This window comes from Anas acuta, chromosome 14 (genome assembly GCF_963932015.1).
Source record: "Anas acuta chromosome 14, bAnaAcu1.1, whole genome shotgun sequence".
In the NCBI taxonomy this organism is placed as follows: Eukaryota; Metazoa; Chordata; class Aves; order Anseriformes; family Anatidae; genus Anas; species Anas acuta.
Genome location: NC_088992.1, coordinates 15,744,329 through 15,761,748, shown reverse-complemented (window position 1 = coordinate 15,761,748; position 17,420 = coordinate 15,744,329). Strand labels below are relative to the sequence as shown.

Below are 17,420 nucleotides of genomic sequence, written 5' to 3'. Positions count from 1 at the left end.
TGCATCAAATAAGAACATACAGAAATACTTAAATAACTGCAGAAAGAAGACAGATTCCAAGTTGAAGCTCTTTCCTGCCATCTGTTTCTCTGAGATCCTGTTCTACACATCGGGCATGTTCTACGCAGGTTTTATAGTAAGTCTAGGGTTGTAATTATAAAATACATTTATGTACACATATGTATGTACATGAACTGAAGTACTTACTGCTATAGCTATTATTTAGACACACTTGCATTGCTAATAGGGCTTTATTTTCAGTGTATTTCACCCCAAGTGACAGCTGACACCCAGGTCCAAACTCACGTCACACACTGACACATGTATGGGTGATCTTCAGTCTGATTACTTCAGGCAATAACATGGAAAAGCTTAGCATGGCTAGCCATTAACAAAGACCTACGTGTACTACTTTGCACGTGTATAGCCACGCTAGCTTAGCACATTGATCCTGGCCACAACACACTCATCTTTCCACCTGCCTGTGTTACAAATCAGTGCCAGGTGGGAGCTTCTGGCAACCTGGATTTGGGCTGCCTAAAGAAATACAGAAACAGCAAGCACAGTATTCTGCATGTACATACATATATACACACATACATAAACTACGCAGCACTGTGAGCTTGAGCCACTCCTTATCAAGCTTTCTTTCTAAGGTCAGTATTATCTGTAGTTAAAAGCATGTGCTTTACTGCCTTGTGAACTTTGCGAGGTCTGCATCAAATCTTGGTATAGCTCCCAGAATACACTTAAAATACTGCTGCAGCCTAGCCGCAGCACTGTAGTGCGTGGTACCCAAAGCAACCACTTGACAGCCTTCTAAGAGAAAAGGATTCTTAGTGTAGCTTGTGTTAGCAACATTTAAAAAAAAAGAAAGCTTTATCCATTCTCTTGTCAAGGCACGAAAACATAAATGCTACAGCAGTCTCTGTTGAACACCTGTAACATAAATATCTATATAAAATAAAGCTATTACCCATTTGTATTCCTTATTAGCTTGTGATTCTTTAAATGAGAGGAGTATAAAGTGATGTTTGTTTTAAGCAACAATCTTTCTAACCTAGCTCAAATTAGAGCTGAAAATCTTGGAAAAATCTTTTTTACTGGAGTCCTGTACTGAAACTCCTAAACATTATTTGTGTGTAAGAGTTTTATGAATAAATTTCAAATGAAAACAAGAGGCTGGTATTTCTGGTGAAAAAAAAAAAAAAAAAGTTGTCTATCTTTTTGTAAAAATACAGAAAGAATAATAGCCTCTAGGGTTGCTCCATTGAAGAAAATGAACTGTCAGAGCCCCACATATGGAAAATGAAGTATCCAAATGAACACTGATGGAATTCCCACATCATATGTAAATATGTCCAAGGATTATTATTATGGTAGTAGAGAGAAAAAAAAAAAGTTAATGAAATTCCTCTAAAGCATAAGGTATCTTAAAAATGAAAAAGTTTCCTAAAGAAACACATGCTTCAAATACAGGTGTAGTAGCTGAAGACCTTGGAAATCTTCACTTGCAACATACTTTTACAAACCTAACCACGTAGTCAGTATCACAAAGTTTTCAGCCAAGCAATTCCTTCAGAACACAACAGTGCTGAAGATGAAAACATCTGGCACAGTTAAGGTGTGGCAGCAAGAAAACAAACCCAAAAGAATTTCTAAATTATACAGGTTCTAGGTCAATACTACATAACCACAATATGATTTACAGCATGTAGTAAAAAGGCTTACTTCAGTCAATGCACACTTTAATCACTGCACTAGCCAGGAGCTCTGGGTGTGTAATTACATGTGAATCTTGTTGAGCCTATTGTATTGGTGTAAAGGGAGAAATGGGGAGGAGTAGTAAACTCAGTGTAATGTTCCGTAATAAAAAATACTCAACCTACTTTATGCTGACTAGGTTTCAGTGGCACGACTAAGTTGTACAAAGGTGAGTAAGTGGACAAGTTACATAGGAGCTTTCAGTCAGAAGAAGCAGAAAAGTGCTGAAAGTATTACTCTGCTTTCGGTTACTTCATTTCTGAATTGCTTTCCATTTTCTTTAATCCATAATGGGAGCACATGCAGGATGCCTTGTATATTTTCCATACTGACATACTTTGGCATGAATAGAGTGTTTAAACCAAGCATTTAAATCTCCAAAGCTTAGTGAACCAATGCTCCAAAGGTCATTTGTTCCACTGGTGGAAGGGAGTGAGATCATATTCGCAGAACAACTTCCATGAAACAAATCCTTACAAGGAAGTAATCCACTGTTAGAAACAAACAGCAGGTGTATATAATCAGGTTTCTGGAGAACCAGCAACTCTGAACATAAGGAAAAACTTTCAGAAACATTCATATGGTCAATCTGCAGAATGCTCCCATCAAAATTAATAAGTATGACCATTCTACAGAGGTTGCTTTAACTTTATGTGCTACTCCTCATTAGCTGACAAAGGGTAACATATCAATAAAAAATATTAAACCCTTGGATTACATTTGGTTTATACTTTCCCTAAGAACTAATCGAGAAGTTGTTACATATAAATGCGATAGAGAAATAAATCTGTTGTTCTGAAACTTAAATAACTCTGGGGAAAAAAAAAAAAAGAAAAAAGAAAAGAAAAATTCATCTTGTCACAATTTACACATGTCCTCCTACCACTTCAGTGGCATGTAAATTTAATTCTTGGTCCAGCTGAAGAGAATCCACTTTCTATTTTAACTTCATATGAAGGTGACATGCCCACATATATACTCTTTCCATGGCAATGCTGTGATGCAGCTTTTGGAAAAATTTTAAGATAGAGGGTCTCTAGAGTTCCATGTAGGACAAGAGATCCTCTACAAAAAACAGTTGAAAATCTAGAACAGACAATAATTTTCAGAAGCTTTATCTTGGAAACCGGCTGTTCAAGTGGAGCTCTCAAATCACAAACAGAAATATTGGACAGGCAGATTGTTTTAAAAATTCATAATTAGTAATCAGAATTCCTACATGTAAGATAGTGATTTAACCACTCAAACAGAAACAAAGCAATCAAGCTTTTAGCAAAGATGTCTTACTAACATTAAATTCATAAGTGCTTCCTCAAGGACATAGACATATTTTTAAAATCAAGGGTGAATAGAAGTCTTGAGGGATGAAATATTCATATCCTATTAGAAACATCTCTGTTAAAAATTGCAAAGTAGCTACGGAATATTAACTATTTAAATGAATTCTAGTGACCTGTTAGAAAAACATGCTGAAACGCATCTGGATATTGTTGAAATTAGGCTGAAAATACATCCTGGAATTCAGGGTAAGTTTATATGAGAATAGCTGCATGTTTAATTCATGGAAAACCAGCTCTGCTTACAAATCTGCCCAGCTGACTGTGTGAGGACTGAGAGACATCATTGAATACCATCTATGCAAAAGTAAAAGTACATTTCAAATTAGCATGCTAAATACTAATTTTGACTACTAACACATAATAAAAACTGATATTTTTTCACCAAGAACTTATAAAATAAATGTTCTTCGTGTATTGAAAACCATTAGTGCACTATTTTCAGAGCTGTCCATGTTTTGATAATACCAGTGAGGCTGACTCAATGACCAATAACAAAAGGAGCAATTTTTTTTTTTAAGTGCTGTAAATATGCCAAGACAAAAAAGGAAAGAAATGTTAAATTTTGTATTAATTTCTGGCTCACAGTAATAGATGCAAAAGTGAGTCATTGCAAACTCTGATTAACTTACAAAGTGTGGGTTGAAAGGGAAAAGCAAGCGTAGTGTGGATCTTCAGCTGTGTTGTCATTTCATATAACAACCTACAATGGAGTGCTGCTAGGAAATTAACACATTTGCATTTATATGTGAAATATCACTATGGCTTGTCTAGGCCACAATGTCTAAAGAAGTCAAAAGCAAACCTCCTCTTGCCTTAACTGTCTGTGGATACAGTACGAAGTGAAAATGTGTCAAAGAACATAATTTTTCTTCAAGAAACAGGTAGGAACCTGCCATGAGAGCATGTGGTTTTAAGTCCGTGCCAAAGCAGTGCAGTCTTAGCAGCAGCTTTAACTGCTGATCCTCTAAATTATAAAATTCTTTATCTGCAGCTGAAAAAAAAGAAGAAAATTGGGCATCTTCTAACAAAATATGACAAAAATGTTTCCATTCAAACAGGGCAGGGACTTTATAGACTGATTCAGAGAGTCACACCTAGTTGCAGACGGAAGTACTGAAGCAATTGTGCAACAAGCAAGTAGGCTTGCAGCATAGTGAGAACAAGATTTCAGCAAGTACCACTTGATTTGACCTGTGACTTGAAAATGATCAACAGAAATAATCTGGTTGTGTTTGTTTCTTGTCCATCAGTTTCATGGGGCTTTGGGGGTTACAGAAAGTAATGGAAGAAAAGTCCAGGTTCAAAACCTGAAATGCAATAGCTACAATAGTTTGTTTTGGCTGGACAATTAAAGTGTATTTTCAGGGCAGTGTGAAGGGAATTAATCAGACAACTTACACTAACAGCAACATCAGGGTCCATATTCACAGCTGGAAACAAAGAGCGGACTTTCTCTCCATATTTATCAGTCTGTATTTTATTAAAATGGACACCTCACAAAAGATATGTAAAAATACTTGAAAAGGAAAGGAACTACTTCAAAGAAGTACACAGGAATATAAGAGAATTACCAGAAAAGCTTAGACTGGAATTTTTAAATTCCTGTTCAGTAGGACTGGAATGTTTTACCCTCTTAAGTTCATCTGAAAATCTAAGCATTAGCTACTAGATTTTTTTCTGATATCTAATTTAACTGGAATCCAAGAATGCTGTCCTTACAAAACTAGACTCTAGTGAAATTAATGCAATTCTGAATCTGTAGAGGTTGTTTTCCTTGAACCCCTTCTGTGTACTGCACTAGGCTATAACATAGCAAAACATGCAGTCATCCTGCCTGAGGCTGGCAACATCTGAGCTTTTTCAGCTACTCTAGCTGAAGCAGTTCAAATGTTTTCTGAATCATGCCCTGAATCTTTCAAAGACAACCTGTGACTTCAGTAGGATAGGGTTTTCTTTCTCTAAATGAGGTTTTCCAAATATGAATAAGTAAGCATTTTGATTTTGAAACTCAAACACTGTCTCCTCAAAAAGAAAGCATGGAATCACAATATGTTCTTATTGTAAGAAGATAACTTACATTGTAGACAAAGAGACTAATGTGCTGAAGGCTCCAGGCGTGATGGTGCTGATATGATTGTCATACAGAGAAAGAAGTCTCACTGAGCTCAGTCCAGCAAAGGTGTCATTGTTTATACAGCTGATAGAGTTGCTCCTCAGCATCCTGTGAAGATTAAAACAAGAAATTAGGAAATACTGGGAGGGAATATAATTTCAGGTCAGGAGGCCCTGTTTCTAGGGCATCAACAGATGTTTTTGCAAGTACTGTGCTCTATTTTTATTGATTGCTGAAGTACAACACAGCTAAAAGAGGGCTAAACTCATATGAACATTGTCTTGTGAATTTAAAATGCGTTTCTTCCACACAGCATTAGAGGCTGATGGGAACTCCATATCTGAAATTAGTATGCAATCTAAATTACAACTAGTGGCAAACTTGAAATAAACACTCACGTCTCTCCATTTAGTAAGTATCTGAGAGCAAGTCAATACGTATTTCAGAGACCAACTGAGAAAGACTGTCAGAGGTTATGTGACAATAATACTAACTGCATTATTTCTGCTTCTATCATGGATGTTTTTTGTAATCCACATTGCAGAAATACAGAAGGAAACAGTGCCCTTAGCAGAAATCAAGGAGTAGCTTAGGAAAGATTTCCAGACCTAAAGCAAGCTCTCAAATCTCATTATAATAATTAATTGACAAGACAGAAAGCAGTAACCAATCTATAAATTGTTCTTTGCTCAGTGTTTGTACTAGATGAATCAATGCTGTGTTTTGGAAGATACATCTCTCTGAGTTGTTATGGTAACAATGCACTCGATGATACAACCTAATTAATTTGAAAGACTGCAGTGTTTTGTATCTCTGCACAGCAAAAAGAGGCTTATGAGTATGTTACACTTCATGCCAATCAACATCTGGATCTGTAAACATAACCACACAGTTGTAATATTTCTACTTAGGTGAAAAATTGTTCCATAATTAAAGCATACTACCAGAAATCCAGACAATATAAGCAGCTCATGCTGCTGTTCCAGTGAATTGATCCTCTCAATTAAGGAGCGTTCATTCTTTGGTATCAAATTCATGCAGTGAACAAGGACAATTCAGACTCCCTTAGAAGTCTGGATTTAAATCTATTTGTATCCAACAGTTGGGCATTTACATACTTAAAAAACACCAAAGAGAGATTAACTGTGCAATCACAAACGCTCAGCATTTAAGACCTGGACATTATGCTGCTTTAGCATTACTGGTCTCTACACAGAGTTACCACCACAGCCACTACAGTTGCAATGGTTTTGGTGTTGCAACTAGGGTGAAACTATGTCAGAAAAGAGTCAGGAGGCAGAGAGGCACATGCCTTACATGTGGAGTACAAAGCTGCTTGAAAGCCAGGTCAAAACCATGAACTCTAAAACGTAAGAGTAAATAAAAGAAATAATGCAGCTCAGGTCACTCTTGAAAATTCATATACAGAAGCATTTTCTCAATTCTGTACGTATCGGACAGTCGTTCTGCAAGGTGGGATGACTGAACTGGGCTGTCAATACATCAATTCCATGGTGATTTACTGCCTTTTAGAAAACAAAGTCTTTTAAGAATGACTGTCCAGTGTGACCTCTTTATAAAAGGCCACAATTTCGGTGCTCAAAGTCAATTAATGCATATGTCCTTCAAGCCAAAACCTTTGGTTTTATACCACAGCATACTATGCACTGTGTGCCCTTCCTGAAGGGAAACTTACACTTACAGAACATCATTTCATGCTGTGTATATTTAGACTGCTTTATCAGCTAGGGAGAAATTTAGGTCAGGTCAGCAGGATAGCTTGAATGTTAAGTATCTTTTTATTAAAAAAATGCTGAATACTGCTTAGGAGCACTGCCACAGGCTGCTTTACATTATGAAAATTAATTTAGTATCTATGGACAGTATTTTAAATTCCCTGAGTAAAACGCATACATTAAAGAACAGATGGCTGTAACCACAGAAAAATAATGCTAAGGAATAGCAAGAGAAAAGTTCCCTATTTGTCATTACAGGGCAAAGGCCTCCAAGTGAAGCCTGGAATTTTTTTTTCTTTTTGTATTTGAGTAAGGGCTGAAAGGATTGTGTGATGATTTTGTGCAACATAAGAAGCATTTGCTTCTAATGAATAAATTGCAGATTTTAAATTCCATATTGATTCCTGTAGTCTATTTACTGACAGCAGCCACCTAGTCAAGTGCTTTCTTTCTACAGCAGGGAGACTGTAAATCTGGAAATTCTTCACGTACACATCATACACATCATCTGGCTTGAGTCTCTGCTGTCATCAGAAACCTGACTGTTTTTCAGGATGGGGAAAAGGAATAGATTAGATGCCATCTTGAAATCCTCTCTGCGATCCTTCTTTCAATACATTTTTTAACTTGAAAATAAATTAGTGCTACTTGCTGTGAGTTTATGTACAAGTGTTAGTTCTAAGAAGTAAATTACAAAGTTGTTCTAAGAGCAACTAAGTAATACCAAAACAATTTCTTATGCGTTTATGTTCAATGTCTTGTACATGCTCTCCCCAACCACAACCACATTAATACTATATCCGCAGGTAATTTCTATGGCAATCAAGACTGTAGCTAGTCCAAAGTCATGCATGTGCTCATGGGCTGATTCATCTGGTACAGAGTGAATGGCCAGCTACCTTCTACCAGCAGGACTATAACATTATGATTATGCCTGCCTTAAAGTTGCTTAGCTACATCTGCATTTGGTGGTAACAATAACTTGAGCCTTCTTTTGCTAGCTAGTGATTTCATATGATACGTACGATATTAAAATCTTTTATGTTTCTTTCCTCCTCTGAGGTTTGGTTTGAGCAGACCAATGATTCCAATTTAGGTAGAGGACAGGGGTGGGAGAATGGACTAATAGATAGCAAATATATACCTAAACACCTTGTTTCCATAGGAAATAATAGAAGTATGCCCAAAAATGACCAAATTTGACTGATGACAGTTTCACCATCAAGTTGCTCCTGCAACTTTTGAAAATCAGTCTTCTTCTACAGAAGTAGAAGACAAATCTCACATCCTACCCAAGACCAGAAATTTACCGAAGGTTTCATAACACTGAAACAAGGCATTGCTTTAGAGTTTGCTGTCTAGTAACAGATTTTAACAAGTGCTGCTGAACTTGAGCATGACCACTCCAGTTACAGAGGAATAGAGAAAGACAGATCTTTGCACTTACAATGTCTTCAGCCCTGTAAGGCCTCTAAACATACGTCCATGTACTGATTCCAGTTGATTCTCTGTCAGAATCAGTTCCTGCACTCCTGAAGCTCCATCAAATGTGCCTTCTCGAATCTCCTTGATCTTATTGTTGCTCAGATTTCTGGAAGAAGACAACCAGAAAAAATAAGAAAAGCTTTCGTGTTTTATTCAAAACATACATCATCACACTGGAAGGATGATGGAAGGAAGGACAGAAGGGAGGTAGGTTATATGCATCTCAGTGGTTATCTAGGAAAACACGCAGTCAGCAAGGAGAGAATACAGAAGTTCAGAAGTACACCTAACCTTCTCACTCTGCTCACAAAAAAACAGACAAACAACCAAACAAAAAACCAACACAGAAGAGATAATCAAGAGTATTTAAATCCACAGATTTACCAGCTCTCATACCTCATCTCATTGTTGCTTATAAGGGTCTCTGACCCTTATAAATGGTTTTCTAACATCTGATTTATGTTCTTGAACTTTTGGAGACTGCTGAGACTGGGTGCTCTGCAATTAAATCAGCTACCATTAAAACAGCTACCACCACATATTGAAATATGGGGCCCATTCATTTAGTGTACCAGGACCTTTACTCTTTTTAAACCCAATGCTTCTGTAAGATAAATAACTGTGTGACTGCATGTATCTGATAAAAATTTTTTATATGTACAATCATGAACTCCCAGGCATTTAAATTTAACACCATCATTCAAAATGAAATGCCTATTACTTAATTCTCAGTTCACATCTACTGCAATATACAACATTATTTTCCAAATATTTACTCTGCCTATACAGTCTCAAGATGTTTGCTTATAGATCAACTTTGGAGAACTTCAATCTAGAAAGTTAAATGAAGTTCTGATGAAATGCAAAGTGAATCTTCTGAATATTTCATATTTGTGAAAAACCCAGTGAATAGAAAACTTCTGAATGATAAAATGACCTTAGAGATGCATAAAAATAAATGGGTTTTAATTATTTAAAACACTTATATAAAAGGCCTTAAGCACTGTAAGACCTTGGGCATCAGTCCTTCAAGCATGTCCTTATGAAGCCCTGTAGAGATTACAGTATGTAATCCTATTTGTGTAGGCCTTTGACAGGAAAAACTATTTATTGTTTTAATGTCTACAATAAAAAAGAGAAAGTAAAAGATACTCTCTTGTTCCCAAGAAGATGCCAAATTCCAACACTATTACTCATACTGAATAGCATCTCATTCCAGAAATGATCCCACTACACACACAGCATGAGTAATAGTTTCAAAACCCAAGTCCAGGTGATATAAAACAAATGACAAAGTATCAGATTAGCACCTGGGCTACACTGCTCATAAGAACAGGCAATCTTGTTGGGATAAAAGCTGACGGAAGACATGGCAACAGGACAGCCTGGCCTCAGACACAAATAATGTGGGTCTTGCTCTTTGCAGCAGTCATCACTTAATAAAAAAAATGTTGCGTCTTGGAGATATGCTTCATGTGGGATATGAGTATGCTGGTTTATGTCTGCTGAACAACTGTCAGACATTGGGTCCTACAGCATGTGGTCCATCACCTCTTGTGCTCTCTGTGATCAGAAAGAATAGCAGTATGGCAGCGATCAGCCAAAAATGATATAAAAGTATATAGAAATACTCACAGGTTTTGCTTTCCAGGGGTTTTGTACTTTGTCTAACGTTCACATGAAGAGTTTATGTGAGTTAAAGCAAGTCAAGGACAGATATGCTGACATATGCATTTAATTTGGGTGCTCAGCTATTTCTCTAATGGAAATGTTTATACCTCAGCATCTCTTTTGAATGCTGGCATAAGTAATTGCTCCCAATAAGCCCTTTCTTGGAAAAGATTACCCCATGATGCTTATTTGGACAAAAATAAATGAATAAATAAGTAAACGTTTGTGGCGGGAGGGGAGGGTGAGTTAGTATAATACAAAGATTTTGACTTTCAATTCACAGATTAGAGACTGACCTATACTTGTTGTTAAAGTTTTATTAGTTTTTACCGTCTAAAAGATATTTAGTCACAATTACTAAAAACGGGTGCAATTTTAATGGATGATTGGATACTCCAGGCAAAAAAGCAAATATTGGAGAGGAAGGCTGGCCATAATTTGACAAGGAACTGGCACCTTTAAACAATCCAAACCATCTGACTTTTCTTTGCTGCCAAAGAACTTCTGTAGATAGGCAACTTCACCCATTTGAGTTAACAATGCCCAATCATTTCAACAGCATAAAATTATCAAAAAATATCCTAGCAGTTGCAGAAAAAGCCAATTATATGTACCTTTCCCATGCAAGAGACTTGAAAATCCAAGATTAAATGCTATGACAAAATCAAAGTTGCAAGGCAGCGAAAAGACGAGCTTTACAATAACAAAAAGGTAAGGAAAATACTGTCCTGCAATCCCACTTGGAGTACTGTCAAAGCAGATGTTCTGCCAATCCAGATTTCTTAATTTGTCTTCCTAAATTAAAGTTTTCCTTATCAGAATGCAACAAAAAAATTGTTAGATGTCAGCACTTATTCACTCAGAAGATGCATCATCCTGAATGTCTGACCCTCTAGAATAACAGACGTGAGAAATTACATACGTTTTGGTCTAGAATTACCAGGAAGAAACAGTCAACAGTTGATCAAAACCTTAAAAAACAAATTGGTAAAACTTTGCCTGCTTTCCAACTCAGAGAGCTTTAGTCTATCCTTCCCAGCACGAAAATGATCTTTCATATATGATGACCATAGCACTTGGCAAGAAACATTTTTTTCTATCAGCAAACTTCTGACAGAGTTTATAGCAAACTCCAATTACAGAAATGCCTCATCCTCTCACAGTGTTAAGTTTCTATCAGGAAGTGTTCTTGAAACACTGGAAGACAGTGGAAAAGAAAATGAACCTTGAGTATTTACCAAGAGACCTATGGCCTCTGGCGCGACCCAGATAGGAACCTATAGTCAACCTGGTCACTCAAGAGGGCTATTGTTTCCAGAAGGACCCTGATCTACCACAGTGATAAATTTTAATCCTATTTCCAGACTTGTATTTTGGGTAAGAGGTCAAAAGAAATGTTCATAAAGCCTGGGTTTACTTTATGTGTGGCTGTGAATAGGAAATGAACAGATTTAGGAAGCTCTCAAGGTGAGATTGTTCACACAGCTCACTTTTCAGTCAGATTTTATTTACCTTATGGCTAAAGTTTATGATAATATTATTTCTGTTGATCTTCTAACTTCAACACAGAACAAGCTGGATTCTATTCAGTCTTAACAGAACCATTCGTGCTGCTGTACCTGCTGGGTCAGTTTCAACATTTCATCGTGGTATTCATCACTGAATTACCAGCACACGCTGCTGAACTACCACGAGCACAACCACCAGAGTGCAGTCCAACTGCAAAGACTCTGCTTGGTCTCAACTTGCATTTTATTGTTTTAACATACAAACAGGCTGTTCTGAGTGGGGTTTTCCCAAGAATATTTCAGGCTGTTGGTGGTGCGTGTGGAGTCTTTAAGTGTATTTTGGGAGGAAAACCCCATTCTTGTGGAGGAAGGATGTTTGCTGAGAATATTTTACAGCTCTTACCAACAGTCTGGCTGTCTTTTACAGAGTGAGTTGTTCTCAGGAGCAGGATGGCACTGAAAGTCTTAAATACTACAGACAGACACAGAATTATACTCAGTGACATTCGTACATTTCATGCAGCAGAGCAGATTGATGGTATCACTGAAAAAAAGGAGGCATGTGATAAGCCCAAATGCCACATATCACAACACTCTCCACAATTTCAATTCTACAAAATACAGTCTGTTTCTGTATAAAAAGTGACAGATGACTGTGACCTCAATTGCCATGGTAAAATTTATGCTTAGGGGAAAGAACAGCAGGTAACAGCTGTTTCTACAGCCAGAAATTACTTTTACCTCTCCAAAAAAACTTAAGTTTATGTTTATTAAATGGACTTCTTGTCTGCAAACTTTATCATGATTCAGTTTTATTTTGCATGTAGAGTGTATTAAATCCTGGGCTGGCATGTTGTACAGTAAGATTTAATGTAAGAGAAATACCTACAGACAAATTAAGCCTCCAAAGTTAATTATATACTAAAGGTGGGGTTGGCAGTACTAGCTATTGCCAAGACACTCTGACATTTCCTGTTATAAGACTACATTTTATATTCACTTTGTATCTTTGGCAAGAAATACAGAGTGAACTGTCAGATGTCCCTTCCAGGTTTTGAGGTAAGTATTTTTTTATTGTTCTTGTTCTTTAACAGAATAAAAGAGGTCAGTGCCCTTTTTCTGCAGCAGTGCATGAAATATGGCACTTAACCTTTTTATTTTGAATGTGAGCTTGGAGCCAATTCTTCTTCTGCAGAAACAGCTTCGGGGCCCCCAATTGGGACAGCTGGTCCCACTGATTTCCAGGGAAAGGGCTGGGGCTGATACCAAGGAGCTGCAGCCTCTCCCTGCAGGTCAGTATCCCATCTCTGCAACTGAGTGCATCTCCTTGCTCCTACTGAGTTGGGTACTGAGGGGATTTGATGCTTGAACCTGTCTCCCATGGCCAGAAGACACCTCCACACTCCTGCTGTCATATTAGTCCTCAAGCTCTGGAGTTTTTATTTCACTGATTAACAGCTGGAGGTGGTCCCAGTGCAAAACACTAGCAATGCAGTTCTTCAAGCTGGAAGGCAGTGCAATGTGACTTTTGCTTTCAAGTCATGCTTTTAAACTTGCAAAAGCAAGAGAGGTGCTATGGTAAGAAGTCACTGACAGCAAAAGAGAGTTCAGGGCATTCAGCAAAAGCCACTGAAGAACCCAGTAAATTACATCTGGGTGGGGTTGGATCTACTTACAGTAATCCACATCAACCTCTTTATCGCACTGTAAAAAGCATTAAACAAAGATAGATTTATTTTTTGGCTATGAAAATAGTACTATGTATACAGGATTTTGCAGCTAATTATTAAAGTTGATTTTTTTAAAGGCATATGCAGACATGTTAACCTTTTAAAAAACAACACAGTAATCTTAGCAATTTAAATTCTAGAAAAACGAGGCATAACTTAGCATTATGGCTCTCTGACCTTTAAATTTCTGTATCAAGAATTCAATTCTGTTTTGCATTAACATGTATTAAATCCTGGGCTGATACAACATACAATAAGATTCAGCTTAGGAGGAATATTTACTGACAAATTAAATCCTAAAAAAAAACAAAAAACAAAAAACAACAACAACAAAAAACAGAATGAATTGTCAGATATCCTTTTCAGGATTAGAGATACATGATTTCAGTTTCCTTTCTCTGAAAAAAAATAAATAGAAAAAGAAAGAAGAAGGAACTTCACCTATGCCAGGAAATAAAGCTAGCCAAAATACTGAAATACTGTCTTTTCATGAAAAGACCCTCATACTCCAATAAAATGTGATTTAATATTTGTGAATTTGTGAATACAATGTAGTTGTCTTATTCAAATGATACATCTTCCCTGTGGAAATCTTTTAGGAATTAGCTGAACTCTAAGTCTTGAACACAGATATTTAAGATTCCTACTAAAATCCAAGGAGAGTACAAGACACAGTTTAAATAAAATTAAATACCATTACCACACATAATCACTGGGGCAACCCTAATATGCCATCATCAAATCTGTGTGTACACCCCTTTGGAATCTTACTAAAAAACCACAAGAGATTGTGATATGCAACTGGACACATATAGACATGCACAACTGACAGAGCTTAAGTGACAAAAGAACAATCATGAACATATACCTAGAATGTAAATATAATTTGAATCCTCCTTAAGTTCCAATTTGCAGTCAATCTCAAAGTGTGTATGTCATAGACCAAAGCTACACACCAGCATAATATAAATTGAGGAGGCACCAAGAACACTAGTCAAGAGGAACCAAGGGCTAATTCCTCTGTCTCTGGAATCACACTGGAGCTCTTCTAGCCAGAGCAGAACTGTTAGGGTAGCTTCTCTGCAAATTTCCTTGACACACCTCTGTCACTGAGTCATAAACTGAGGTGAAGAAAAACCAGAGGGCAATTATTCAAATGTCCCCTTAAAAACTATCCTCTCAACTTGGGCTAACCATGAAAAGGCAATTAAGTTGGCTATCTCAGCACTTTTTATTTCAGAAAAAAAAAAAAAAAAAAAGAATTGCAGAGATGATTTTTTTTTTTAAAGTAAAATAAAAGGTCTTATATGGTGAATTTGGCCAATGGCTTTCCAGTGCAAAGCTTTGAACTCTTTCCTTAAGCCTAGGAAGCAATACAATTTCTAGCTACATTCCTCTACCTGTTGTTCTCCTTTAACACTTGAACAGACAAGGAATATGATGAGACCAAGTAAATATTGCCAAATTAAATAACAGTAAAAATTCTTGTTCTTTATACACAATGGAAAATGGGTTATTTGATCAATACTCTTCTCCCTTAAATTAATAGCAGCTTAAGTAAGGCTTAATGAAGAGTTTTTCTAACCTGCCAGTGCATTAGTACTACTAACTGCTGCAATCCTATCCATTGATATTTCCCTATACGGTCACTAAATCCTTCTTACCTGATGGAAAGAGGACTATGAATTAGCCAAACGAAAGGGATGTATGAAAGGGATATATCTTCACAAAATATAATTAGGAGAATTAGAAAATAGATGACTAATCTGGCTTATTAAGAATCAAGCTACTGCGTAAGGCTATGGTTGACATGTAGCTTCTTTGATGGAGCAATATCCTTTTCAGAAAATCTGTGTATTCAAATTGAGATGTTTCTTCACAACATCCAGTAGAAGAAATCAGCTCAATTATAAGGAGTATCTTAAACAGGCTCTGCATAGGGGCTGCCACTAAAAAATGCATGACACAGACTTCTTATGAAGTGTGGGGCACAACTACTGCTCTTTGCCATCCATGTGAACTGTACCTGTACCCCTTTGTTTGCATCTGGTCATGTTAAGAACAGACCAGAAAGATGTTTTGTTTCACAGGAAACAAACTCTTAAAAAATCCTCTCAAAGCCAATTCACGTTGCTGTTATGCATAACGACACAGACCTGTTGAGACATCCCTCCACCTGAGTGATTGATGGGAACATGAAGGACAGCACTGTAACTGACCTACAGTATGTTTTAAATAAAAGGAGAGAAATGACTCCAGCTATGGCATCTTACCAACTTTCAAAACAAATCCTGAAGGTCTGATAAGGACAGATTCTGTTCTAATTATGTGTACTTTTATATGCTGTGCATTTTTTACTCATTTCCTGTCCACTTATATAGAAAACAGAATAGTTCAACAATATCAATAAGTTAGTTTCTAGGTGCACTTTAGCTACAACTTAGAGATCATTCATAAAATACTAGGCTAAAGCTTATGATTGATTCCCCAAGTCTGGTGGTCTGTACTTGCACAAGCATACCCCACGCTCTCAAATCTGCAGTGCTGCGTCTGACATTCTTGAAGAAATAATAGTGGTGTACGAATCACACTGCAGTTGTCTCCAAAGCCCCTATGACCTTACACAGCTTCAAAATGGCTAGGAATCTCCAGGTGGCTGAAACCACATGACAGAAACACTGAACAAAAAGTCAATTGCTTGTTTTTCCACGATTACCTTGAATCTAACAACAAAATCTTACTAAAAGTAAACAAATAAGATATTAGCAATGGCATTATAGAGTTAAAACTGAAAAATATCAGGAAGATCCATTTAGAAGATCAAAAGGTATCTAATATATTTTTCTCTTTGCAAAACACACACTATCTTATTAAATATATTTCCTGAATAGTGCCAATACTCTGATTGCTACCAGAATTATACAGATCTCTTTGAATCACTGATCTCTAAGTAGCTACTTGATTCTCTTCTCTAAAACCATAGTGATCAAAAGAAACTGTCATCACCTATTTCTTGTAATACTACTTCCCTTCGACTGTTTGACAAAATCACACTATTTGGAGTCATACTTGAAACGTAATGGTTGCCTCTGTTGTCATGTAAGATAACACATTTAAAAGAAAAAAAGAAAAGCTAAAATTGGTGGCCATCTCTAACAATAGGCATATATCTAAATGAATTCTGTAATGGAATTCACTTCAGTCTCTACAAGTTGATGACTTTAAGAAATATAGCGTAAAGAATACTGAGAGGTCAGTCTAGGGGTCTTCACCTGTCACTGTGCTTTAACTGGGCCTGTCCATCTAAGTCAGTTTCCTTAAATTAACATTACAAATAACAAATTCTGCTACTGCAGTACTGAACTATAAAAACTTTATCCTCTCCTCCTTCCTTACAACCCAAGGATGTATTCTAACAAGCAAATAACTTGAACTTACATTTTTCTAAGGTTGGGTAATTTCTTGAAGAGTCCGATAGCTTCCAAAACAGAAATATCATTGTCATTCAAACGCCTGAGAGGAACAAACAAAAAGACATTTAATGCTTCAAAGATCTCTATAGATATATCTCTGTGGCATACAGGACTGCCACACAGAGAGTTATGACCTTTGTTAAACAAGATACTATCTGCCATGTGTCTCAGACTCCTAGAGTGAAAAGTTATAAAAGCTTAGGATGCCTTAAAAGCATAATGCCAAAGGACAATGTCAGAATGCCTTCTTTCAATGAGAAGAAATTATTAACTATAACCATCACAAAGCCTTGTTTTTGCTTGACTGAACGTCCATCTTGCATACAGGAGTCATGCAGCTGGAGATCTGATCCACATAAATTGAAGGGATCTGATTTCAAGTTCTTCCTCATCAAAATCTATTGGTCTTCTCAAATAATGCAAAAGCTACCATCTTGGCATGCTTTGGATGCAAATTCTCTCTCTGATTACATGTAGCTCAAATTTTCTACATAGATAACTTGCTGTGTTTCTGGATATCTCTCTCCTGTATTCTTCTATCTTAACTTCAGAACAACAATTACTGTGGTTCACATAGAGTATCATAACTACAATGAAGAA

At 36.7% G+C, this 17,420-nt stretch overlaps 1 protein-coding gene across 5 annotated transcripts in view; it reads right to left on the bottom strand.

Annotated features, from left to right (window-relative positions):
- SLIT3 (slit guidance ligand 3) overlaps positions 1-17,420 on the bottom strand; it is a 522,497-nt gene that overhangs the window by 105,500 nt on the left and 399,577 nt on the right. For all 5 annotated transcript variants that reach the window (XM_068697690.1, XM_068697688.1, XM_068697686.1 and 2 more), the window contains 3 exons: positions 16,786-16,860; positions 8,401-8,544; positions 5,182-5,325 (listed from right to left, as the gene is read on the bottom strand). In XM_068697690.1, coding sequence (XP_068553791.1) covers positions 5,182-5,325; positions 8,401-8,544; positions 16,786-16,860 — 363 coding nt within the window. The remainder of the gene's footprint in view (positions 1-5,181; positions 5,326-8,400; positions 8,545-16,785; positions 16,861-17,420) is intronic.